Source organism: Rhinolophus ferrumequinum, chromosome 25 (genome assembly GCF_004115265.2).
Source record: "Rhinolophus ferrumequinum isolate MPI-CBG mRhiFer1 chromosome 25, mRhiFer1_v1.p, whole genome shotgun sequence".
Lineage (NCBI taxonomy): Eukaryota > Metazoa > Chordata > Mammalia > Chiroptera > Rhinolophidae > Rhinolophus > Rhinolophus ferrumequinum.
The window spans coordinates 31,604,313-31,629,239 of NC_046308.1; the positions used below are offsets into that span (position 1 = coordinate 31,604,313).

The following is a 24,927-nucleotide window of genomic DNA, read 5'->3' on the forward strand; positions in this document are numbered from 1 at the left end:
TGAATGACTTCAACTCTCTGAGGACATTTTATAACCACACACAGAGTCTATACTCAGAAAGTCCTTCAGCATGTCTGACTTAAATCTGTCTTGCTGTAGTTTAAACCACAAGCACTTACAGTGGTCCTCTTTTTGGCAGGGTCGGGGGATATAGATTGACTGGGGCGTGGAGAATGAACTCATTCCTTATTCTCTTTTGGAGAAGTTTCTCCATATTCAGACTGCAGTTCTTTTCAAATCTTAGAAGCCTTATCCCTTTACATGCTGTCATGTATACACATGGATGACTTTAGGAAATAAATTAAGTGAATTAAAATAGAAGTAATACAGGTATTACTTCTAAAAATAGAAGTAATACAGGTATTCTGATACAGGAATGACAGGAGAAGGAAATAGAAAGTTATTTATTATCTGCAAAGCAAGTAAGTAGGAGGTTGATTGGGAAAAGGCGAAAAGTAAGAGAGAAAAAAAGAAATCTGTCATGGAATGATATTTCTATTGGAGAGGAAAATAGGTACCAACAAATAAAATTTGACTCTGTAAATTTCACTGCACATGAAAATGTTCTTTTAAAATTTCCCGTTAGTTGTTGCTGGCTATAGGATTTTTCCAGGGCAAAGGGAATCTGAGTTCAGGAGGCCAAGGAATGCCAGAAGGAAGGGAGTTTTTTTTTTTTTTTTTTTTATTTTATTCTTGGGGCTCTGAGACTGTCAGTTTAAAAAATGAAAGTAATATAGAAGGGGCAAAGTGGCATTTATCATTCGATCTCTCCAGGCTCCTGTCTCTTTAATCAGCTAGCCTGATTTGCCCAGTAAATGATTCCCGAGTGTGTGTGTGTGTGTGTGTGTGTGTGTGCCCGCCCGCGTGTGTTGTAGCTCTGTCAATCCTTGGATTAGAACCAATGATTGCAGCTTGTAGGAGGGCTGTCCAGGGCCAGATTGTACGATGTGTCTCAGTGCCAGAGTATGAGTAGAGATAATTACTGAGAAGTCACACTCTCTCACACCCTCGGCTTTCTTGTTGTGTCCTTCAGCAAAACAGTGGATTTTAATCTCCTTCCACGAGCTTGAGAGCAACGCAATCTGTCAGGAAAGAAAGAAAGAAAAAAACGGAACCTGACAAAAAAGAAGAAAAAGAAAAAAATCATGAAAACCATCCAGGCAAAAATGCACAATTCTATCTCTTGGGCAATCTTCACGGGGCTGGCTGCTCTGTTTCTCTTTCAAGGTAAGAGCTTGCTATTGATTTGCCTACAGTAGACTCAGGAATTGTACAGTGTGCTTTATGTGACTCGCAGACTCCCGAGTCGGCTCTGCTGCGCGGTTTGCAGGTGGAGGAGAGAGCGTTTAAAACAGCATGGCTGGGACTTCATTCTCCCTACCAGGCTGTGAGAATATTGATTTGATTCTGGCTGCGACTGGAATGGGGGGATGTATATGCATAAGTAAAAGGTGTCTGGTGCTCTTGTTAGGTACATGACTGTGTGCTGGTCTCCTTGGCTGTATGTACATTCTTGCACACACACACACACACACACACACACACACACTCATACACGACACAGCAGGGGGAAATTACAGATTGCAAGGGCAGCAGGGTTGCTAATGTGTTGCTTATGTTACTGGGAAGAAATTGCAAGAGGAAACTTTAAATATCGTCCAGTAAACTTGCAAAGCTTCAAAAAGGAGCAAAGGAAAATGCAGGCTAGAAATAATCAGGTAACTGCATTCCGTAAGGTTCTGTTCCGAGATCCAGCTTAAATGGACGAATCAATTTGCAGCCGCGGTGGACAACTGTATTAGTTTTTAATGTGTTTGGGGGAGTGTTTGTGGCAGAGGCGGCGGGGGGAGGTGGGGGCGGCGGCGGGGGAATGGATAACAAACAGATTAAAGGCAGTGGGAACACGCATGCATGGGGTTCTGAAATTCCAGGAAGCTTTTCTAAATTGAAGGGAGAGAGGCAATAAGAGTCGAATGCTAATTTTCTGTTTATTATCAATCTGGAAGCCTCGTCACAGGGGCTGCAATTGAGGGCCGGGCTTCCTCCCTGGCCAAGTGCGCACTTGGATGTTGACGGTGCTATGTTGGGTGCATTTGGAATCTGCTTCAACCCTGAGTCCATTTGCCGCACCATGTGGTCCCACACTCTGTCCCAGCTCTTCAGTTCCAGCAGCAGTATCATCTGCTAACCTGCTTATTACCACCCTGTTCTTTGTGGGGCGGGGGTCTGCCTTGCCTCTTTCATATTAAAGATCCCTGAACTCATAGGGAATGAGACAGGCAGAGAAACTTTCAGTGGGTGGTCGGTCCAGCAGCCTCTCTGAGAGGAGCCCAGGCGGAAGCTCCGTTCTGGGCAGTTCTATTCCCAGAGGAAAGTTCAGTCTCTGGGGATGAAAAAGAGTGGGGAGTCCCACCCACCTCTTTCTCTTCTTTTACTGCAATATGGAGTTTTCATGGTCTCGCCTGTCCCCACCTCTAGGCCTGCTGACCCTTCTCTGAGGATGGCCTTTGGGGACTGCCACTGTCCCCCCAACATAGGTTGAAGTGGCTCCCATGGGGACCCACACAAGGTAGGCAGAGGGGCCAGACTGGGAGAAATCAAGTGTGTGTGTCCCCTTGGCTGGGGCTCAAGGAGGAAGCCAAGTGGGGAATGAAGGCTCTGAGTCAAATGACAAGGAAGTCCCAGTGGTGGACTTTGCAGGGGTATCTTTGGCGTCGCCTGCTGCTCCCAGCTTTAGGCTCTCTCTCTTCTCCCTCGGGGGCCTTGGTGGGTAAGAGAGTGAAGGAGCCAACTTGGAGGCATCCTTGAATGACTCCTCTTACATAACATGGAGCAGCAGCAGCGTGTGTGTGAGTGCAGGCATCTGTGTGCATCTGTGTGCGCACCCCTGCTTATTCTAGGTGCACAAGGGGGTCACCCAGTGAAAGCAGATTCCCTATACTGGCAGTGGGGAAACTGAGTTCAGGGCCAGGCTCCCTCCAGGAAATGGCTGATATCATGCTAACCACAGAAATGAAAACTAAGCAAGGGGTAGAGTGAGGGGTCAGAGGAAGGGAAAGCGAAGGTCCCAAGTCCTGGATAATTTCCATCTGTCCTGAGGTCTGTGTCTCTTTTATCTATAACATCAAACTGGAAACAATGGCCAAACTTCCACCGTCAACAACCCCATTGGCAGCATGCCAGGAGCCCCAGGGCCAAACTGAATTTACATATAAATTAGCATACGTGATTATTTTTTCATCAGAAATAAGTGCAGGGAAGCATAATATTTGCTCATACTTTGAATCATCCATGAATAGATGAGTAGAAAGCTGTGTTACAAAATTCTCCAGGGTGAAATCTGATTTTGTGATCTTGTTCCTCTCTGGGGGTGGGGATGGAGGTGACAGGGGTACCTCAGACCTCCTCACATTCTCCCAAATCCTGAATTTCCTAAGGAGAATAATGACCTTATTTGTGCTGCCCACCTCACAGCCAGCTCTGAATAGGCTTCAGTCTGTCATAATAGAACAAGTCTCCCCCAAATTAAAGCAGAATGCCCCCCAAAGACCCCCACACCACGCGCCAGTTGAACCAGCAAAGGTGATGGCTGTTTTCTCTTTCAGGGAATGGAAGCTGGAGTCTGCCAGCTATCTCTTATCAAACTTACAGAATTACCAAGGCAGCCCAGGTCTTGGCTGTAATAATCCAGCCCTATTGCATTGACCCAGTGGGACTAGTTAGAATGCAGTACACATTTCAAGGCAATTTTTTCTTTTCTGTTTTTGTTTTAAGCTGGTTCTTCCTAGAGCAGCTACTTCCTGGGTTTCTTGCCTTTTGGAAAATGTGTGTCAGGTGCTAGTGGCAGGTTATGGACCTTCTCTGACCTGCTCCTCCCCCCCTCCCAACCAGCAACCATGATCCAGCTTAGGTATGTGTGGGTGAGGATTTCTGAGGGAATCAGACCTGATTAGTGACGGGAAGGAGAGAGGGAGGGGGTTATTAGCGCCCTGGGACTCTGGCCCTAAGACACACCAGGATTGACTAACTAGCAGCTCCTCTTTCTGGGAACAGGAGCCAGGAAGCAGGATTAGGCGCTGTCCTTTTCGGCACACCGCCCGCCCACCTTCTGCCACCGAGAGGCTCTGACAGGAGTGGCTGGTGGCACTGCAGCTTTTCTTTCTAGAAACCCAACCATTTCTCCTTCGAAGGAGTAATACTCCTTTTAATACCTTCTGATGAGCTTGGCTAGACTTCTGTCTTACCTTTCTAATTTTCTCTCAGTTCCTCACATTCCACATCAACGTAACTGTCCACTTGAGACATGAACAGGGCAGAGCAGAAGGGAAAGGAGACTGGGCTAAGTTCACACTCTCCTTCACTCAGTGCCAACGGCAGGGAGAGCGTTCAGCTGAGCATCTCGGCCAAGTTCCTGCCACTCACAGTAAACACTTAGGTGCCAGCAGCAGCTCAACTTGGGCCACGCTGCTGAGAGGTGAGGGAGGTAGTTGAGACCATCACAATCTTTACTGGCAAAGTGAAAAATCCCGTGGGGTTTATGGGACCCTGGGCCTTATGTAAGCGTTGTGGGCACTTGGAAGGATGGCCGAAAATAAATAAATATAATTGAAGAAGGCAGGGGAGAGGGACGGAGAAGCATCATGAAGTGGACGCTGGCTACTGTGCTTGGAGCTGCCGCCTCGCTGCAAGGTATAGGCGAGTCGTGCAAAGGCCACTCGCCTCCATCCTTCCTGCTCAGAGAGGGTCCTCTGAGCGCTTGATCAAGGCTGCCTGCAGAGTGCCCACAGGGACCAGCAGGCCTTGCTGCATGAAAGCCGTTCTTGGGCTTGTAGCTTTAGTTACCAGGTAGAAAGCCTCGTCCTGATGCTGGTTCTTCCTTTTTGGCGCTTTAAAAGCCAAATGTAAGCCCAAGAACCCCTTTTTATCAGCTTCTACACCTGGCCCCTGACTTCTGCCGTTTCTCGTATTAAGGGATGCTGAACTGTGTCCTTGACGGATCTCTCCTGGCTCCCTGCTTGCAGTGCTTCACTCGGGACTGTCTTCTAGCAGTTCCCTGGGCTCTGTCCTCTGTATGCCTGCAGCCTCGCAGCCCTGAGATACAATCACCTGGGCTAGTACCAGCTGCTTGTCATGGTTGGGCAACAACCACAAAGAAAAACAGTGTTGGCTTCAGCCACAGTTTACCCTTTGGGATGAAGTGAGCTCTCTCGATATCCTAAGAAGTGGCGACATTTCTGAATAAATATGGCACACATGGTTATGGCATGTGCAAGGAAACAAGTGCTGAAAAGATTTGAAATGCTCTTGGCTGTCTACCCATTTTGGAAACATGGGGCTATCATGTCTGGGATTTGGCTCTGTTCCAGGTTTTTTGGTTTAGAGCTCACTGCCTGCTTCTGCCCACCAACTAGAATGCTAAAGATGAAAAACAAGCAAACAAACAAAAAAACAACTTTTGGTTTATATTGAACCTCAGCGGAGGTCCTACAGACTTTTCAAACACTTGGCTGAGCACGCCTTCTAGATTTCAAGCCAGTTCTGGTGGCCTGAGCATCGCTTGGTGGGGAACATGTACATCTGAGCTCAAAGTTTTCCATGTTTTCTATGTTTTCTGTAGGGGGAAATCTGTCCTTCTGTGAGTCTGTGTCCCCACCTGCCTGCCAGGCTGGGGAGCAAGTCCCCTGGGTGTTGTAAGGACTCATTAATGCTTGTAACATTCCAGACATGTGGTGCTAAGTGGAACTCCATGCTGAGACCGGTTGTATTTATGCAGTTAACTTCGTTTCTGCTCTGTTGGCTTGTTACATGTTTACTTTATGTCTATAGTCATTTGAAATTCAATAAAACAAATTAAACATAAAAAATGAAAACATGGAAAATAATGGATGGCATGCAGGTTGGATGGGGCTGGGTTTTGCCAATGTAGCCATCGTCCCCAGTGTCTCCTCAGTCTTTCCTTTCCATTGGGAGTGCATTGGGGTAGGCCAGGGGGGCTTTAGAAGAAGCATACAGGGAGCATGACCCCCCCTATTTGTAAAAGGAAACTTCTGCATGGAGGTGATATGCTGGCAGTGTGACTGTCAGAGAGGAGGCCGGGGGCTGGGGGGAGAACAACTGGAGCTAGTTTCCCAGGGAAAGAAAAAAAAACACCTCTAATCTGGATTGGGAAAAGGTGGGAAAAAGAGGACTCTGCTTTGCTTTGACATGATTTTGTTCAGTAACCTCCGAGACCTTTTTATTTTAATTTATGTATTTATGTATTTATTTATGCAACCTTCTGGATTAAGCCTGCTCTTGTATCACTGCTTAAACTTAAAAGCACCTACACTTAAGAGATAGATGGGTTGATTCACCTTACTTCTCATTCTCTCTCCACCCATTTCTCCCTCTTTTTCTCTCCCCTTCCCTCCCTCCCTTTCTGCCCTCTCTCCCCTTTTCTGCTCTCCCTTTTCTCTTACCCCCGTTTTTGCTTCCTTTCATTTTTCCTTCTTCTCTATGGGATAAATAATTGATCAGCTGACAGATCTAGGTCAAGCTGGCAGGGGTTGCTGTGCTTCATGCAGGCTTTCCTAAGAGAAGGAGGGCCAGTCTGTCTTTCCATTTCACAAGGAGCCCAGATGACATGGTGCAATAGGAGGGAGGAAGGGAGAACCAAGGAACTGATGGCCAAGTTCAGCTGCCCCCCCCCCCAAAGGAGCCTATTAATTACAGAGTCCTCAGCTATTTGATATCACCGACACTCTCATTTTCCATATCCAATTTATCTTTGCCTGTTGCCTGCTTTTTTGCTCATCTTCTGTGCCCTGATTCTTCCAGTTTTCCTCATTCTTCTTTCTACTTGCCTCTCTTTTTCTCCTCCTTCCAAAACCATGGTAGATCATAGAATCTACCCCCCACCCCTTAAGTTATATTAGAGAAATGGCCTTTTGTTTATTTGCAAGAAGAAAAACAGCAACCCTGCCAGAAGAGCTTTGTAAGTCATTTGCAAACTGCAAAACAAACCAACAAAGATTCACATTTTCATTGCTGAGAAGAGAATATTTCAAGAGAGACTGTCAAGCTAAGAAATCAAATATTGGAAAACACATTCTTCAGCTTTGTTACTAAGGACACCTTTGGTAACTAAATTTGATTTTTTTTTTTTTTTTTCTATTCTAAGAGTATTGCCCTTTTACAGTAATAAAAGACTGGCTGGTTTTGGCTTCACTTTCTCATTCAAATTCATTCTCTAGAGGTGCTTCCTTTGCTTCATCTTGGAGGTGCCACCAAATTCTAACTGAACACAGATTCTAGTTAATTATTTGTTCATTGGTTCAATCACCCAGCACATGCTTATTGAGCATGTACTATGTTCCATTTTTTTGTTTTAGGTGCTGGGAATACAGCAGTGACTAAAACCAACTACAGGGAGAGACCAAAGACAGAGTACAGTCTCCCAGATTTGGCTTAGCTTGCCATCCTTTTTAATACGTTTGGAAGCACCAACTGGAGTGCCAGTAGCAGGGGGAAGATGCAGTGACACAGCCTGTTTTTTTGTGCAAATGAAGATGGGCAGCAAGAAAGCAACTAACCCTTGATTCTTATTTTAGATAGGGAGCCCTGAGAGAGGATGCACAACTCCAGCTCTGTGTTAATAATAAATAAGAGATGCTGCCTTTGCGATTGCATGTCATCTCCTGCCAAGAAGGAACTCGTGGATATTTGATGTTCCCTCAGTTAGTATGTGGATGGTGAAAACTGGTGTGAGTTAGTTGGCTTTGTGACCATGGCTTCTTACCTTTGGAACTGTTGGTTGATCCTCAGTGTCATTGTCACCTGGGTCTCCTATCCACCTCCTTATGTCCTGCCTTCTGCATAGAACTAGAGGGCAAAGAAGGGAATGGGAGAACACTCATATAAAATGAGGTGAGGAATTGCCCCAGGCAGCTAGTCTGGATGGGGCAAATGCAGTTCAGGAACCTCTGTGAGGGATTCATATTTTGGGGTAGGTTTAAGATGACCTCCCTTCTGAAAACCCTTTTATTTGCTACCCACCCACACGCTCGCATTTAAGATTCCTGGAATAATAAAAATGGCTCATGATTTATTTGTTCTCCTCTGGTACTCTGCTAGGGTTGGGATGCCAGTCTTTCAATCCATCAACCTGTGTTTCCAGCACTATGCACGCAAAGGGATGATAGCTTCTCCTATGCTCACACTGTATACTCTAGATGCCCCTGAATGTTTTAGGCTAATCACGCACCTGGCTGCTTCTATCTGCATTTCCGTAGTGGTAGAAGTGATTATTCTTAGATTTTTCTCATGTAGAAGAACCTTTCTCTCATGGATCCATGATTCTTCCAACTCAAGCAACCTAGAGCAATTCTTCATTTTCTGACCTTATCTCAGAAGCTGGTATGTCCCCAAGGGGGTAAGTGTGATGTGTGTTTATTTGTAATACTCCCATTCTCTAAGCCAGTATTTCTCAAACTTGGTGTACCATAAAATTACCTGAAGAGCTTTATAAAAATACCATGTCGGGTCCCCAAAAATACCGTGTCGGGTCCCGTGTCGGGACCACTTAAGTCAAAATCATTTCATTATGGGGCCCCACATTGATATTTTTAAGAGCTGTCTAAGAGGTTCTAATCTGTAGCCAGGTTTGAAAACTGTACCTCTAAAGTCAACTGAAAATGTCCTGTGACCTTGGGTATGACACATCCCCTATCTGAGCCTCAGTTTCCACATCTCTAAAATAAAGTTGAACGAAAAGACTTCAAAGTTTCATTTTAAGTTCCGTAGTTTTCAATTCTGCAATTACTCTTTTTGAGTCTAGTACTGGAAAGGTCATGGTGCTAGAAGTAAATATCCAGAAGCAGTCTCTGCTTGCAGGCAACTGAAAGATATAAATACAGTCGCAAATTGGTGACCAAAGTCAGAACAGGTGAGTTGTGTGTGTGCACACAGATACTGCGTACCATGTCTTATAGACAGTGTCATACATCCATATATGCACATATGTCTTTATCTCTAAGGCATCCTTAGGATGGGGGAAAGGATGAACTAGTCACAGCATTTCAGGAAGAGAGAATCAGGAATGATAATGGCATTTAATCGATCGAGCCAATAAGAGAAATTCAGGAACCATTTGAATGTGGGTCAGGAATGAATGTATTAGAGCTGGATTTAGAAAGTCCTAAGTGATGGTGAGCCTTGGAAGAAGATTCATTCATAAGGAGGAAGATCGGCGTAGCCTCCATTCCCCTCCCTGGGAATCGGTTATCCAGGCTGTTGCTTCTGTTGCCCTCTTCATTCCCAGCAAAGGCTCAGGCTCAGGACCTCAGTGGCAATTTTGCAGCTAGTGTGTCAGGCAGAAGTGATGCTGGCTCCACTCTTCAAGCCAGGTCCACTCCTGCAGTGCATTCAGGGCTGAAAACTTGCTGTTTTTGATGGAGTCAGCAGGACTGGGGGGCCCATGGGGAACAGAACTACCATGCCGATTTGTGCCAAAGGCAGTCACTGGGTAACTCACAAAGTGTTCACACTGCAGTATCAGCCAACTCCAGAGTCACAACCAGCTCAAGCCCGGAGGAACTTTCAAGATGATTTATTTCAATCTATCTCTTTGAGCTCTAACACCTCAAAAATGCAGCTTTAGTGGTCCCCTAGCTTCTATCTCCAATAAGGAGCAATTTACATCTCCCCAGATAGTCTATTGTATCTGGCTGTTCAGGAAGACAGGAAGAAAAGAAAGACAAAGGAGAAGGAGACTCTGTTCGGAAAGGAATTATAACATAGTAGCTATAACATTACCTGGGTCCAAATCCTGGCTCTGTCACTTCCTAGTTTGAAACCTTTAGCAATTTAATCAAGCTCTGTGTGATTCAGTTTTCGCTTTTATAAAATGGAGACAACTATGGGACTTACTTTAAAGCTGTTATGAGGATTAAATAAGTTACTGCAGATAAAGTTCTTGGAACATTGCCTGGCACATAGTAAGCTCTCAATAAATATTACCTAATACTATTAGAATTGCTACTAAGACAACCACCCACAGGACAAGAATAATTTTTCTTGAACATGACTTTTCTTCAAATATTTGAAAACAGGATTTTCTTCCCTTCTCCCTTAAATCTCTTCACTAGATTAAATCTTCCAAGCTTTTCTCCTGTTTTCTATATAATCATCCACAGAAAAGGTACTGATTGCCCTTTTCTAAAGTTATTCTGGTTACTCTGTATTCTTCTTCAAGTATTCTTCTTCCTGTTGCTCTGAGTAGCGCAGAGTATTACAGAGATGGCCTTTCCCGACTCCAAATCCAAACAGAATGAAGTCTCAGCTCTTTGGGAAGGCATGCGAAGTCCTCAGGGTCTGGCCAGGGGTTGCCAGCCTTTCTCCTGATCTCACGTCCTCCTGGTTCTGTGGACTCCGTGGAGTTCTCCGCTGTTCCCTCCTCACACGCACACTGCTTTCTCTGCTTAGGGCTGGCCTTGTCCACTTCGCCAAAACTGGTAATTCAAGACCAAATTCCAGGCTCAGCCTCCTTTTGAAGCCCCTCATTCCTTCTTTTATGGCTTCATTGCTCTTGTATTTACTTCTTTTCTTCATATCCAACACCCATTTGTGTAGTTACCTGCTTATGCATCTATCTCCTTAGGAGACTGTGAGCTACTGGAGGTCAGAGACCGCCTTATTTATCTTTCCATTTCTAGCACACCTAGCATAGTACTGGGCACAAATGTGGCACTCAGTTTTTATGGTTGGAAAGAAAGAAGAGAGAGAGAATGGGGGACAGAGAGAGAATGAGAGAGAGAAGAGAACTGAGGTCCAATTAGGTTTTTCAGGAGCCATATAACTCTGTTGACTTATATTGAGCTGTTGTTAATTCAACCCTTCCTTATCCTATGCCTGTGTCGTCTTTCTATCTATACAACAACCTGACCTCAAACTTAACCTTTATGAAATCATCTTATTAGATTCAACTCATGTCTTTTTTTCTGACAAACTCTTTTCTGAACTCTGAATCTGTAATCCCGTATATTATTAATCCCTCCTGGCTATAATAAGTAATAATCCATATGTTGTAGGCTCTTAGATAGTGGCAGATAAGCTCAATATTTCTGGCTAAACTTGCTCAAGAGCAGAAAATACTCACTCCAGTGGTCAAAAGATCAGATGAGTACAGGAAGGGGTAGATATCTGAGCATATGTTGGCATCAGAGGGATTAACGGACAAGGGAAGTTTGGCTGTAAAACAAGAAGAAAAGTGACTGGATGCATTTATTTAGTTGGAGAACATGAAGTGGTCAAGTGTTTCTTACCTACTTGCTCAAGTCTACTTTTTCTCCTTCTTCCACAAAGTTTTCCATTAGGGCATTTGATTCTCCTCCTAAACAGTCGAGAGGGAACTTGACCCAGACTTGGAAAAGATTGACAGCTTTTTTTTCAATGCAATTGGTGATGCATAGACATCTGTAGTTGGAAAAACCATTTTGTCAATTCTGAAAATAAAAATTAATTAATTGTTCTATATTTCTCCTTCATTTTCCCTTAAAACTTCTTAATAGGATCTAAATGTCTTATCACCATTTTTTCATTACTTTCTTGCACTGTTAAAGGCCAAAATAATTTAATCAAATCCAAAAGCTTTTTTACAGACTCCTAGAGATGAGCGATAACTTGGAATTTGCCCAGTCTCTCACCAAAGGCAACACTCCCACCTGAATTATGTTCACTAATTCCTGCTCAGCGATTCCAGAGATTTTTCAGTGAGCAGACTCTTACTACCTGAATTGTGGTCCCTAGTTCTGACTGTCAGAATCACCTGCAGTGACAGAGATAAGCAGATGCCCAGGTCCAACCCACAAAAATTCTTATTGAATTGGCCAGCATAGGGTAAGGTCTTCTGTATTTTGAAATAACTACAGATGATTCTATCATGCAGATACAGCGGAGAATAACTGACAAACTCTGAGTAAACAATTCTACTCTTTCTCTTTATAAGCAGGACTCTAAATTTGATCAGGGCAGTGTGTCCATTCAAAATACTCACCTCCCATATTAACTTACAGATGAATATGGCCATGCAGTGCAGTTCAGGCTAATTGCGTGTGAGCACACGTTTATTGGGTGGAGTTCTGAGAATTGTACTCAGAAAGACTGTGATTTTTGGATCTTACCATTCCCCCTTCTTCTTGACTGAGAGACTGGCATACTACCTGGAGGTCCAGGAGCTAACTTGCAAGCGGGAGGACGAACAACACACATCAAGAATGGCAAAGAAGGAAGCTTTTAGGTTGAACCAAATGGACTTGCTTTTTCAATAAACCAAAAATAGCTGAGTATAGACACTTTCATATGGCTCAATCTAATAGAACGGACCTCAGGTTCAAGATGACACAGCAATTATACCAGGTCTAAAATATATATATTTCCACACTTAGTATCACTTAGGAAAACAATCCCTATTGAATTAGGTTTCTATTACTTGCAGATGAATACAAGCCTAATGAATCCATGTGGAACAAAAATTTGCCTCTTCTTGACTTCTGCCAATTAGAGCTACTCAAAATGTAAACAATAATGTGCGATCCACTTTCTAAGAGATGACTATCATGGACCCTACTTATCTTATCTTGACCTTCTCAGTTTCTTCTCGTGATTATCACGGGCATAACTTCTAGATCACGAATCATCCTGATCATTATCCACTGAACATGCTCCAGTTTGATAATGACCCATTAAAAGGTATTACCAGACAGACTCTTCTAGATGTAGTATGACTGGCAGTTTCTCTTCTTTTTCAGAGATACCACACTAATGGTTCACATGGATGCTGTGCTCATTCCTGATAAAAAACAATGCTATTATAAACAGTTTGGGAGACAATGAGGAAAAACTGAGGGTTGCTAGATGGGCGGGGGGAGTGGAGGGTGGGGGGGAGGGTGAGGGGATTGGAGGGCAGTCGGTGACCACAGGATGGCCACGGGGTTTGAAAATTAATCTGGGGAACGTAATTTGGTGGTTACCAGAGCGTAAGGGGGTTGGGGGGTGGGGGATGAGGGTGAGGGGGATCAAATGTATGGTGATGGAAGGGGAGCTGACTCTGGGTGGTGAACACACAGTGTGATTTATGGATGATGTGATACAGAATTGCACAACTGAAATCTATGTAATTCTACTAACAATTGTCACCCCAATAAATTAAAAATAAATTAAAAAAAAAAAAAAAAAACAATGCTATTATAGAAGATGTCTACTATCCTTACTTAGAGTTAATTTTCTTTAGATGCTTCTTTTAAGTGTTTGGAAATTTCATTGTACCTTGGGTCCATAATTAAATCCATTGACATTATTTTTGTATTCTTATGAGCTGTCACCATCAGCTTTGTGTCATCCCCAAATAATACAGACATGCCATCTCCACTTTATTGAGTAGAATAATAATAATAAGCAACATAATAGGTCCAAGGGCATGGCCAAATTCTTACTTACATTTATATTTCATCCACTTCAGAATGATTTATTCAGACCATGCTGTATACTAACCATAACCAATGAGACATAGTTGTTACACTCAGTGAAGTAGACAATTTAATGCAAAATGGTAAGTGCTGGAATAAAAACAAGTCATGTTTGCTATGGCAGCATCTAGAAGATTTTTCAGATCAGAGAAGTCTTCTAGAAGGATGAAATGTTAAGGCTGAGACACAAAGATAAATAGACTGAATCAGGTAGGAAGTGCGGTAAGTATTTCAAGTGGAGGAAAATGCATATTCCAAAGCCCAGGGGCAAGAGAGCATGGTAGGAATTTAAGAATCTCCTGTCCATAATGGCTAGATTAAGTGTGTTTGTATGGTTTGGGAGTTTTAGGGGTGGGAAGAGAGTTGTAGGTAGAAAGACAAGAGGTGTAGGTAGAGGTGTCGGCAGAGGTTAGAACTTAAATGGCCTTATGGGTCTTGTAACAATTTTATACTGAGGGAAGAAAGTGTCTTGAAGGGCGGTATGCCAGATAGTTTTATGATCAGATTTGCAGTTTTAATTGTTAAATAGCATTATTTGGGGTACTTAAAAATGTAAATATGTTACTCTAGTTATAGGGTCAGAAATGAATTAATAGGAGACAAGGGAGTCTTCAGAGGATGTGGCAGCCAGTCAGGCATGAGTTAACCAAGGGAGAGTTGCAGAGCTGGAGAGAGATGGAAGTATTAGAGAGTTTTGGAGGTAAAAGTGTTATGACTTGGAGAGGCAGAGGAAAGAAGATAATAAGCACTAAAGGGAAATGAAAGAAGACTTCTAGTTGGAAAATGGTACACAGGTGGGTTTTAGGGAGATAGTGATGAATGCAATTTGGGTCATTATGGATTTGCAGGTGTCTGCTAGACAAGAAGCTCTCCGATATGAAGTTGGTTAGCTGGATCTGGAAATTTGGAGAGGTATCTGAGCTTGAACAAACATGGTCTTCAACATAGATATGATTAATCACCCAGGAAGAGAGTAGAGAGCATATTAAGAGAAATGAGCGCCGACCACTACTGTTTAAAGATCGGGAAGAGAAGAAGTCTTGGAAAGATGATTGACAAGAAGTGGCCAAAAACATACAAGAAAAACCAGGAGAGTATGATGCCATCAAGGTCAAAGAATGTGTTTGGGGACGGCAGGAACATTAGCAATATAAAATACTGCTGAAGGACCAAGTGAGGTTATTCTTAGTGACAGAACATCTCCTATTCTCTCGGGAGAACAGTTTTGTGGTGTAGAACCATAGCATAGGGGACAAAAGTGGGTTGGGGTGAGGATATAAAACATGTGGATAATTATTTCAAAAGGTATTTTTGTAAAAAAAAAAAAAAGGAGAAAGTAGGGAGACAGAGGTAGGTTGCAGTTAGAGAGACTGTTGTTGCTTTTTAAGATTGGAAATACATCTTTAAACACTGATGGACAATGGCTAGGAAAGTGGAAGCATGAAAAGAAAATATAGGAGACAGCTGACCAAGTGAGGTCCCTCAGAGAATATGAGGAGTGGGAGGGGTATAGTGAATTTGGAGCACAGGAAGGAGAATGAATCTTGAAGATATGGAGAAAGACCAATTCCATTAGTAGTTAAACGAAGGAAGGAGAAAAAATGTCATTAGAATATCCATTATAATTGGATTGAGCTGCAAATGTCAAAAACTACATATTAAAAAGTGGTGTAAATAAGACAGAAGTTTATCTCTCTGGTTACACAAAAACTTCACTTTGTTCATGGATGGTGTGGTCTTCCCTAAACTCAGAGACCCAGCTCTCCCTGTGGTTTACATCTGTTGTGTATGGCTTTGACCCGATGGTGTAAGATGGCAGCATCTATATGCCAGGCAGTAGGATGAAAAAGAAGATGAAGAAGAGGCAGGATGTACAAGTGTCCTGTCTCCTAAAGCAGGTCCCTTCTGGAAACCCTCACACAGCACTCTTCCCAGCATCCCATTGCCAGAACTTAGTTACATTGCCACATTTTGATGCGAAGGAACACGGGAAATGTATTATCCACTTTGGATGAGCACATGCCCAGACAAATTCAGGAGCCTATCACCATGGAAGAAGGGGAGGATGAATATGAAGGGATAATTATTGTGTTGTATGGAAGGAAGGACATTTAGAACTCCCCTTAACAAGGATGGAAGGGGCCACACAACAGACATGTGATTAAGGTATCACCACCTACTTTGGGGGCATCTAACCATGGATTTTCAATATTTCTAGTTAATACAGAAATACAAATCAAAACCACAATGAAATATCACTTTACACTAATTAGGATCCTTATTTTTTTTTAAAGAAAGAAATATAATACGTATTGGTGAGGATTTGGGAAAATTGAATTGGCACACTTGTACATTGCTGGAGGGAATGTAAAGTGGTGTACCCACTGTGAAAAATAGTTTTGTGTTTCCTCAAAAAGTAAAAAAGGAATTACTATATGATGCAGTAATTTCATTTCTAGGTATACACGTATATCCTGAAAAATTGAAAGCAGGGACTCAAACAGATATTTGTACACCAATGTTCATAGCAACACTGTTCGTGATAGGCAAAAGGTGGAAACAACCCAAGTGTCCATCAATGAATGAGTGGAAGAACAAAATGTGGTATGGGGCTGGCCCGGTGGCTCAGGCAGTTAGAGCTCCATGCTCCTGACTCCAAAGGCTGCCGGTCGATTCCCACGTGGGCCAGTGGGCTCTCTGTTGAGAGGTTGCCAGTTCAATTCCTTGAATCCCACAAGGGGTGGTGGGCAGCTCCCCCTGCAACTAAGATTGAACACAGCACCTTGAGCTGAGCTGCCGCTGAGCTCCCTGATGGCTCAGTTGGTTGGAGTGCATCCTCTCAACCACAAGGTTGCCGGTTCGACTCCCACAAGGAACGGTGGGCTGTGCCCCCTGCAACTAGCAACGGCAACTGGACCTGGAGCTGAGCTGCACCCTGCACAACTAAGACTGAAAAGACAACAACTTGACTTGGACAAAAGTCCCGGAAGTACACACTGTTCCCCAATAAAATCCTGTACCTTTTTCCCACACACACGCACAAAAAAGTGATATATATATATATATATATATATATATATATATAAATAATAAAATATTATCCAGCTTTAATAAAATTAATGAATTAAATTCTGATACAGGCTACAACATGAGTGAATCTTGAAAACATTACGTTAAGTGAAATAAGTTAGTCACAAAAGGAAAAATAGTGTATGATTCCACTTATATAAAGTACCTAGAATAGGCAAATTCATACCTACAGAAAGTAGGAGCTACCAGAGGCTGGGGAGAGAGGAGATGGGGAATTATTTAATTGATACAGACTTTGTTTGGGATGATGAAAAGCTTCTGAATGTGGATGGTGACGGTGGTTGCACAACATTGTCAATATAATTAATGCCACTGAACTGTACTCTTACAAATGGTTGATTTGTAATTGATGGTAAATTTTATGTTGTGTATATTTTATCCCAGTAAACAAAAAAGGAGGGAAAAAAGAGACATAATTAGCTGTCCTTGGGATAGCGCAGATGTAGGTATACATTTAAGTTTGGTGGCAGGAAGTTGAAATAATTTGAATTTGACGTTTTTTTTTCTCTGAGTATAATTTGGGAAAAGTGTGTGTTTGTACACATGTGCGCTTATGTTCATGTGTGTGTCCATAGTCTGTAGGCTGGTTTTCCAGAAAACAGATAATAACTGAGTTACTTGTATAATGAGATGCAAAAGTTACTTGCAAAAGACATGACTAGTGAATCAGAAAGATCCCACACAGCATTAATCACCACTTTCCTCATGGCATTTTCTTTTCTCTGGATTGTGAAAATATAATATCATCTTATATAAAGATAATACCTTATCTTTCCATCTCTTTTTCCGGTTCTGGTCCTACCATTTAGAGCTGGTAGCATGTCACTCCCCCCAAACACATTCAAAGCTCATCCTGAACAGCTTTCCTGATTAACTCTCTAAGGAATTACAAATATGTAGTTTTACTTTTACAGTTTACAGAGCATATTTATATAAAACACATTTCTTGATTTCCACATCGGTGAGAATATCCTTTTCTCATCCCACTTCTATCATTAACTCTAACTTTTGAAATTTATTTTTTTTCAGAAGACTTAATTTTCCTCATCTGTAAAATGGGACATTTAAACTTCCTTGGAAGATAGTTTCCTGTTTAATTGAATTATGTTCGTGAGACCTGTCACTCAATACATATTGGGAAAGTAAAGACGAACAGTTTTACCAGCGCTTTTGAACAGCACGGGTATTGGTGATGGGGCCTCCCCGTGAGAGTCATCTTCAGCTCCTCTCTTCCCTCTTACTTCTACTCCAATAATCACTCACCCTCGGTGCAGCTCTGCCTCTGAACACTTTCCTGTGCTTGTCCTTCCTGTCCTGCCTTTTTTTGGGGGGGGATGATAATCGGGAACAGTGTGTTTTTCCAGGACCCATCAGCTCCATGTCAAGTCCTTGGTTTTCAATCTAGTTGTGGGGGGCACAGCTCAGCTCCAAGTTAAATCGTCGTTTTTTTCAATCTACTAGTTGTGGAGGGTGCAGTTCACTGTTCCATGTAGGAATCAAACTGGCAACCTTGTTAAGAGCTCGCGCTCTAACCAACTAAGCCATCCGGCTGCCCCCTCTCCCACCTCTAGCCACTGTCTCACTTGAGGCTTAAGTCATTGTTTGCTGGACTAATGTCGCCTCTTAATAGGTCTCCTGCTCCCAGTTTACATCCCAGCTCAGCCCAGCCTCCATCTTGCCAATAATTAATTATCCTGCTTAAAAGAAAAAAACAAAAGCACATTTTTGTCACGTCAGTCTTTTACTTAAAATCGTCACTAGATCTGCACTACTTTCAAGATAAAGCCCAATTCCTTCACTTGGCCCAGAGTGGTCCTTCCCTATCTTGCCCCAGTCTCTTTCTTGCACTGTCTCCCAGCATCCTCTTCATTATACCCTCTAAGCCTCACCGGCCCCGGACACTGACCTTGACACTGATGCCCTTCCCCAGCACAGTGCCTTTGCACAGGCTGCTGTCTGCCTGCGACATCCTTCCTGCAGGATTAACACAGTGCAACACTGTACATACTTGTTTTCATGTTCAGGGTGATGGCATAAGTAATGCCAGGAAAATAATTTAAAATGCTGAAAAAGGAGAAAAGTGTTTTGAGACCTACTCTAACCCTCCGTTTCTGTACCCGGCCTTCATGCAGAGCCCTCCCAGCAGTTTCCTTATTTCTAGCCTGCACTAGGGTAGAAGGAAGTGGTCTCTGCCACACAAGGTCATTAGAGTCCTGGCTGGCTGAGTGTGGTCCCTGAATGAGAAAGTCTGGGCCTTCCTGTCTCCAGTTATCTGCCTGTGAGAAGGACTTCAGGTGTTGGCACTAAATTTTGAGAACCATTGATGTAAGGAGCTGTGGAGCACAGGTGGAGGGAGCCCTGAAGGGAAGAGTCACTCCCTGTCTTGGCTCTATGGGTGAGGGGAAAAAGTCATGGGCCCTACCCTGATTCGAGGGGTCTCAGTTTCTCTGGAATATTCCTATTTTAGAAAAAACCCACCAGGACACAGCAAGCTTGGTGATCTGTAAACTATGCAAGTAAATGCATGTTCCTTTTTCCTAAGGGTGCCAGATTTAGCAAATAAAAATCCAGGACACCCAATAAGTAACGTAATAAATAATTTTTTATTACTCATAGCACATACTTATACTAAAAAGTTATTTATTTATCTGAAATTCATATTTAACTGGGCATCCTGTTTTTATTCTGTTTTTCTCTGACTTTTGTCCCTAAGTGTTAGGAACAAAAGCATCAAGGGAAATCATCTGATCAGAATCAGGTGTCTGAAATGTAGAAGTAAGTTTTAATAGCTTGGTTTTTGTTGTTGCTCTTATTTTACTTTTTATTGGGTAGGTATATGATTTGGCAGAGAAGAGAAAGAATGGCTGTTCTTTTTGGTTCATTGGATTATTTGTAAAATCTACATTTGGTGAGAGAGAGAGTGTCATGCAGGGTGTTATGTAGGGTCTATGGTCCCGCTCCCCGGACAAGAATGCAGGATATGGTGAGGCCAAAAAAGAACACCAACAGAGCCACAGATAGGGGAGTCATACCACTATATTCTCGAGGGCGGCTGGTCGAGATACAAAAGCAACCATCCTCCAGGACTCCAACAGGGGGTCTTCCTGCACCCCAGTCTCGCTGGCTGCCACGGGAGACACAGGGAGTAGGATACACACGATCCGCAACACGCCTTTCACGCTTGCTAACCACACTTGCTAGCCGCCTTCCGTTTCTCTGCCAACCAACCAACCCCTTGCTAGCTGCAATCCGCGCTTGCTAGCTCAGCCATGACAGTTACATTAGTGGCCGATGGCTAACTGATGGCTAACTAGTCACAGCTGATGGGCATCTAGTACCCGAGCCAGCATCTTTCCACTTGAGGCCAAGAGCCTGGAAACTGCTCTCTGGGACTCTGGAGAGAGAGAGAGAGAGAATGGTGGTTGAAAATGGCCCACATGCCATAAAGTTCCTCCCCTCAGTGGAAACAACAGTGTTGGAGCAAGCTTCCTGGAGGTTGAGCTCCTTCCCTCTGGCCCTGGCTTCTGGGCAGGTTTTCTACAGCCCACCTTTCACCTGTCCCAGGTGACAGGATGCTTCCGCAGAGGGTGGGACTGTGGTGCTGTGAGGGGAATGAATGACAGCCTTCCTAACAAGACGCCGCTGAGGGAGCGGCTCGCTGACAGAACAATTTGCTGGTGCCCAGAATTTCCTCCCGGCCTCTGCAAAGCTGCAGCCGGGGCGTCAGGAGAAATTTCAGGATTTATCGTTTCGCTTCAGTGTCAGGTTTTCTGCGAGCCAGCATACTTCCCACTGTGTTTTCCAAGACCTGCCACCTTGACATGCTGTCCACTGAGGCTTCCAGAGCCCCAGGGATAACTCCTAAAACTATTCCCTCTTTCCCCTCTCCTGCTTCACTTGTGTTTATGTAAATGACTGGAAAAGCAGTTTTCGGCTTATTTCTGAAGCTTAAGGGCTTCATGAGAAGCTTGTTATTGAAAAATCAGAAACTGCAAAAGCAACTTCTTAGACAATGAATTAGCAGCTCAATGACTGTGAGTAAAATGCGAGTGTACTGTAACTGGCTGCATTACAGATAGGAAGTCCCCTGGGAGGCAGTCATCACACATGTGGCAACAGGTTGTGTGTTTCAACCCAGAGTGAGTGATCAAAGGAAATTTGCAGTTAATCCAAACATAACCAAGAAGCCTCTGAGAAAAGGCCAGGAAAGGAGAGACGGGAAGGGAGAGGGGCAACCAGAGCTTTCTGACCCGGAGTTCTATGAGCAACTGCGGGAACTTTGGGGGCAGGGCACCAAGTGGATCCATCTGAGCACCTGACACACCAGCCATGGCAGAGGGGAAACTGAGGCTTCGCTTCACATTGACGCTAACCAGAAGGTTAACCTCAGCTTTATGCCTCTTTCCCTGGACCCTTAATGTACAATTTGGGAGCAGAGTAACTAGCATGTAATGATTTCCTTCAAAATTCTGAGTCCTACACTGGTTCGGAGGGGTGGGGGTGAAGTGGGGGTGGGGAAGCACTTGCTCCCCCTGGGAGGCACTGGTTAGTAGCGGTCCTATGCTGTATTTCAGGAGACAGCTTGGTTTGTATGTCTATCTCCATGGTGCTCAAAGTATGCTCCCAGACCAGCAGCATCCGCATGCCTTGGGGACTTGTCAGAAATGCAGATTCTCAACCTCAACCCACAGACCTAAAGACTCAGAAACTCTAAAGTGAAGCCAAACAGTCTGCTTATGACGAAGCCCTCCAGGTGCTGCTGCTGCTCACTACAGTTTGAGGACCCCTGGCTAATCTGATCACCTGGATGCGGTAGGTACCAGGTACCAGGTACCAGGTACCAGGTAGTGCTCAGGGATCTTCATGTGGGCTTGCATGTGAGCGCACCCACAGCCCCTCCCAGATCCTGGAGCAATTCTGTGCTGACCCGCCCTGTCCTGATCCCCTCCCAGGGTCACGGGGCGATTGGGAATGGGATTAATGTTTATTAAACATGCACTAGTACTCAGTGCCAGGCACTGGGAACTGTTTTATATGTGATATTGTATTCAATCCTTCTTACAACCTGACGAGCTAGGTATTACAGGTATGATGAGAAAATTTTGGCTCAGAAAGGTCAACTTGCCCAGGTCTGGATGTCTCCTGAGTTTACTTTTTCCATGATCCCACACAGTGTCTCTTACACATGCGTCCTCTGCCCCCAGAATGCCTTGTGTGCCACCTACACGAAGTAACTGCCAGCCTGGCAGGGCTCCGTTCTATATTTCTGTCCCTCCCTCACCCCACCCGACTCCTTGCCTCATGTTAATTTCCCACCTGAGTACTGAGTACTTTATAAATAGCAAATCTAAAATGAATTTTCTACCAGCGATCATTAGCTCCCTTGACATCCATTAAACATTCTCGCAAGCAGAGAGAAGTGACAAAAGGGATTGATTTTTACAGTATGCTTAATAGGGGAAAAGAAAGAAAGGTGTTGACAAGTCTTTTTTTTTTTTTTTTCTGTCCTGATATCACGACGAATTTGAAATCAGTCAAGTGACTTTTACCTGAAAAAAAGGTTAGGATTGGGGGCAGGTGAAGATAGGCTGCGGAGAGCGAAACGGCTTCCCCAGCACCCTGCTCAGTCCATTTCTGTATCTGACAGGTAAACATGAAGTTAGTTAGCTTGTGCCAGCCACCAAGATGAATATGTCAGATTTAATGCTTCAAAATATATAGGGTCCAAGCCAGGGAAAGAGTGAGGGTGGGGGAAGAAAGCAAGTGGTATTAGGGGAGAGGGAAAATAACCAATCTTCTGCTAAAACTACGGGAAGAATAAATGTGTTGATACTATAGTTGAAGTCAGAGAAAGCTGGCATCTGAGGCACTGTAGCTGAAAATTTAACTTTGATTTCAATTTTCATATTTGTCAGCAATAATTAGATTCACAAAATGTTTTGCCACTGTTCTAAAATACTAATAAGTAGAACCCTTTGTAGTGTGGTTAATGGAGTCTCTTTCTCCTAGTGGTTTAGAAAAATTCCATTAAAGTGAAGTCATAGTGTATTACAGTGCTTCAACGTACATGGGCTCGGCTGCTGAGGTAATGCCGTCCCAGAGCCTGGAGCCCTCTATTTAGCCACCGAGCTCCTGGCTGGGATGGGGCTTGGGATTCATATGTTTCAGCTGTCCATCACTTTTGACCTGCACAGACCTCGCTGGGTCAGGGGGGAAGCCAGGCAGCCAGAGACAAAAGAAAAGGCAAATTCAATAATGCATTGCACCGAAAGAATGAGCCTTTATAAGCATCACCTCTGGGAGCAGGTTGAAGAGAAGACAGAAGGAGAGGATAGTCAGGTGGGGGCCTAGCCCTGGCTGGGAAGTGTGGCTCCTGCCTGAGGAGAGGGAGTCCGTTCTCTGTCCATCACCAAACTGCACTCCTGCTGGTGCTTGATGCTGAAGCCCCACCCAGTGGCAGAACTGACGTGCCTCTCCTCTCAGTCTCCATCCCACTCTAGAAAGGCAGAATTGACTGGAGATAGGGTTTGATTAAAAGATCCAAGGCCTGTTACTTTTGAGAGATGTTTCCCTGAGGTTTCTAAACCTCTCTGATATCCCAGGGAACTCCCTGTGGGCTGGTATGTGCGGAGGGGTACATGACTATACAGACATGCTTAACTGTTTAACACCCACACTCTCCAGAGAGCTCAGTGGATGAGGAATGGCCTGCAGCAGGCTTGCCTCCCCTCTACCCTACTTTCAACACTACTCCACTGCATTCTCACCTGCTGGGCCTACTCAGATGGGCTGGCACCTCTCTCTGGGACACTTTCTCCTAGGCACACTGCTGCTGGAATCCAGTGAACTCAAGAACTCTGCCATGATACTCTTAATTTTCCTTCCCTAAGTTCTGAGGAGAAACCCCAAGCTGTCAGTTCTAAGTTATCCACACCAACAGAAAAAAAGAAAGCCGAATGGATCTGTGAGATTTCCCTCACCTCCCGCCACACTCCTTGCATGCTAAACTGTACTGTGCGTGGCCTAGTTCAAGAGTGACTTGGAACTGACTAACCCTAAGCCATAAAAGGGAAATGCCGGAGGGATGTGCCGATGGACAGGGAGCCCAAGCAGGATGAACAGTTCGGCATGGATAAAGGGCAATTTGCAGAAACCACTCATGGCAAAGGGAGGGTACATCCATCCCATTAATGCAGGGCAACCCCTCCGTCCCCTCACTCTGACCTCCCACACACCTCCTGACATCCTGCTTTCTGCCCCCCACCCCCTCTTCTACTCCTTCCCTTGCCTACCTCTCCGAGTAGACAGAGAACAGGAGCCTGTGCTCTTTCCCCGAAACACAAAGACCTTCCTTTGGCCCAGGCCTCTCTCTCTGCGCCTCCTCCCTTCCCTCTGTCCCCACCAGTCACCATTTCACTGCCTCCTTGCTTTCCCCTAGTGGCATGTGCCAGATCTTATCCCGATGTAGCACTTCAGGATGAAAGGAGGAGGGGATATTCAATCCACCAGTGATACACCTGGCAATTGCAAGAAGCTTTTGTTGTGTCATTTCCTACCTCCTTCAGCCTATTAAGCAAACACAAGTGCTTGTGGAATGAGAAATGTAAATGGCCGACGCAAGCCGATTAATCCTAGGTGTACAATTCCATTAATAAGGCCTCTTTTTAATAGGCGGCTCCGGCAGCTTTAGCGGGCAGGCCAGCAATTGATGTATTCTCTATAATTGTATTGCAACGAATAGGATATGAAGAAAATTGTACCGGAGAAGCAGGTCTTTCAACACCATTTTCCAATCAGCTAAAATAATGACTTGCGGAGGAAAGCCTTGAAAAGGAACAACACGCAAAAAAATATAACATCATCCAGGAGTATCCATTATCCCAAGTCCTAGTTTGGGGATTCTTTCTCTCATTCCTTTTCCCTGACCTCTCTCTCCTGGCCCACCTCTTTCTTCCTCTCTTCTCCACCACAGGTAATAACCCAAGCCCAGAGAAGTCTTGTCACCTGTGCAGATAGATCAGCTCATCCTTGGTCCCAGTCTTCGCCTGGCACGGCAACTCACAGGTTGAGATTGCTTTGCTAACCTATTTGGAAGTCACAAAGAGAGGGAGAGAGAAAGAGTGCCTGAAAGGAACCCAGTGTTGGCTCTTAAACTAGTTAGCTGAGTGACTGGACCAGTCCCTTCACCTCTCGGGGTTCCCTTCCAGTGCCAAAATGCAGTGAATCTGAGTGTGTTTGCAAAGAGCAGGCTAGGAGAAAAGTCAGCATCATAGCATTCCAGGGCAGAGAAAAGAGCCTGCTCGAAGGGTGTGCTCGTTACCTGACTGTCCACCTG

General features: G+C 44.2%; 1 protein-coding gene and 1 pseudogene across 3 annotated transcripts in view; both read left to right on the forward strand.

Annotated features, from left to right (window-relative positions):
- Window positions 1-826: 826 nt before the first annotated feature.
- The window catches only part of NTM (neurotrimin), a 973,593-nt gene continuing 949,492 nt past the window's right edge, over window positions 827-24,927 (forward strand). Inside the window, exon 1 of one of the 3 annotated variants that reach the window (XM_033097830.1) lies at window positions 827-1,227. In XM_033097830.1, the coding sequence (XP_032953721.1) occupies window positions 1,146-1,227 (82 nt within the window). In that variant the 5' untranslated portion in view covers window positions 827-1,145. The remainder of the gene's footprint in view (window positions 1,228-24,927) is intronic. The other 2 variants (XM_033097826.1, XM_033097822.1) reach the window with 2 other exon arrangements.
- On the forward strand, window positions 15,591-15,709 carry LOC117017919 (uncharacterized; annotated as a pseudogene).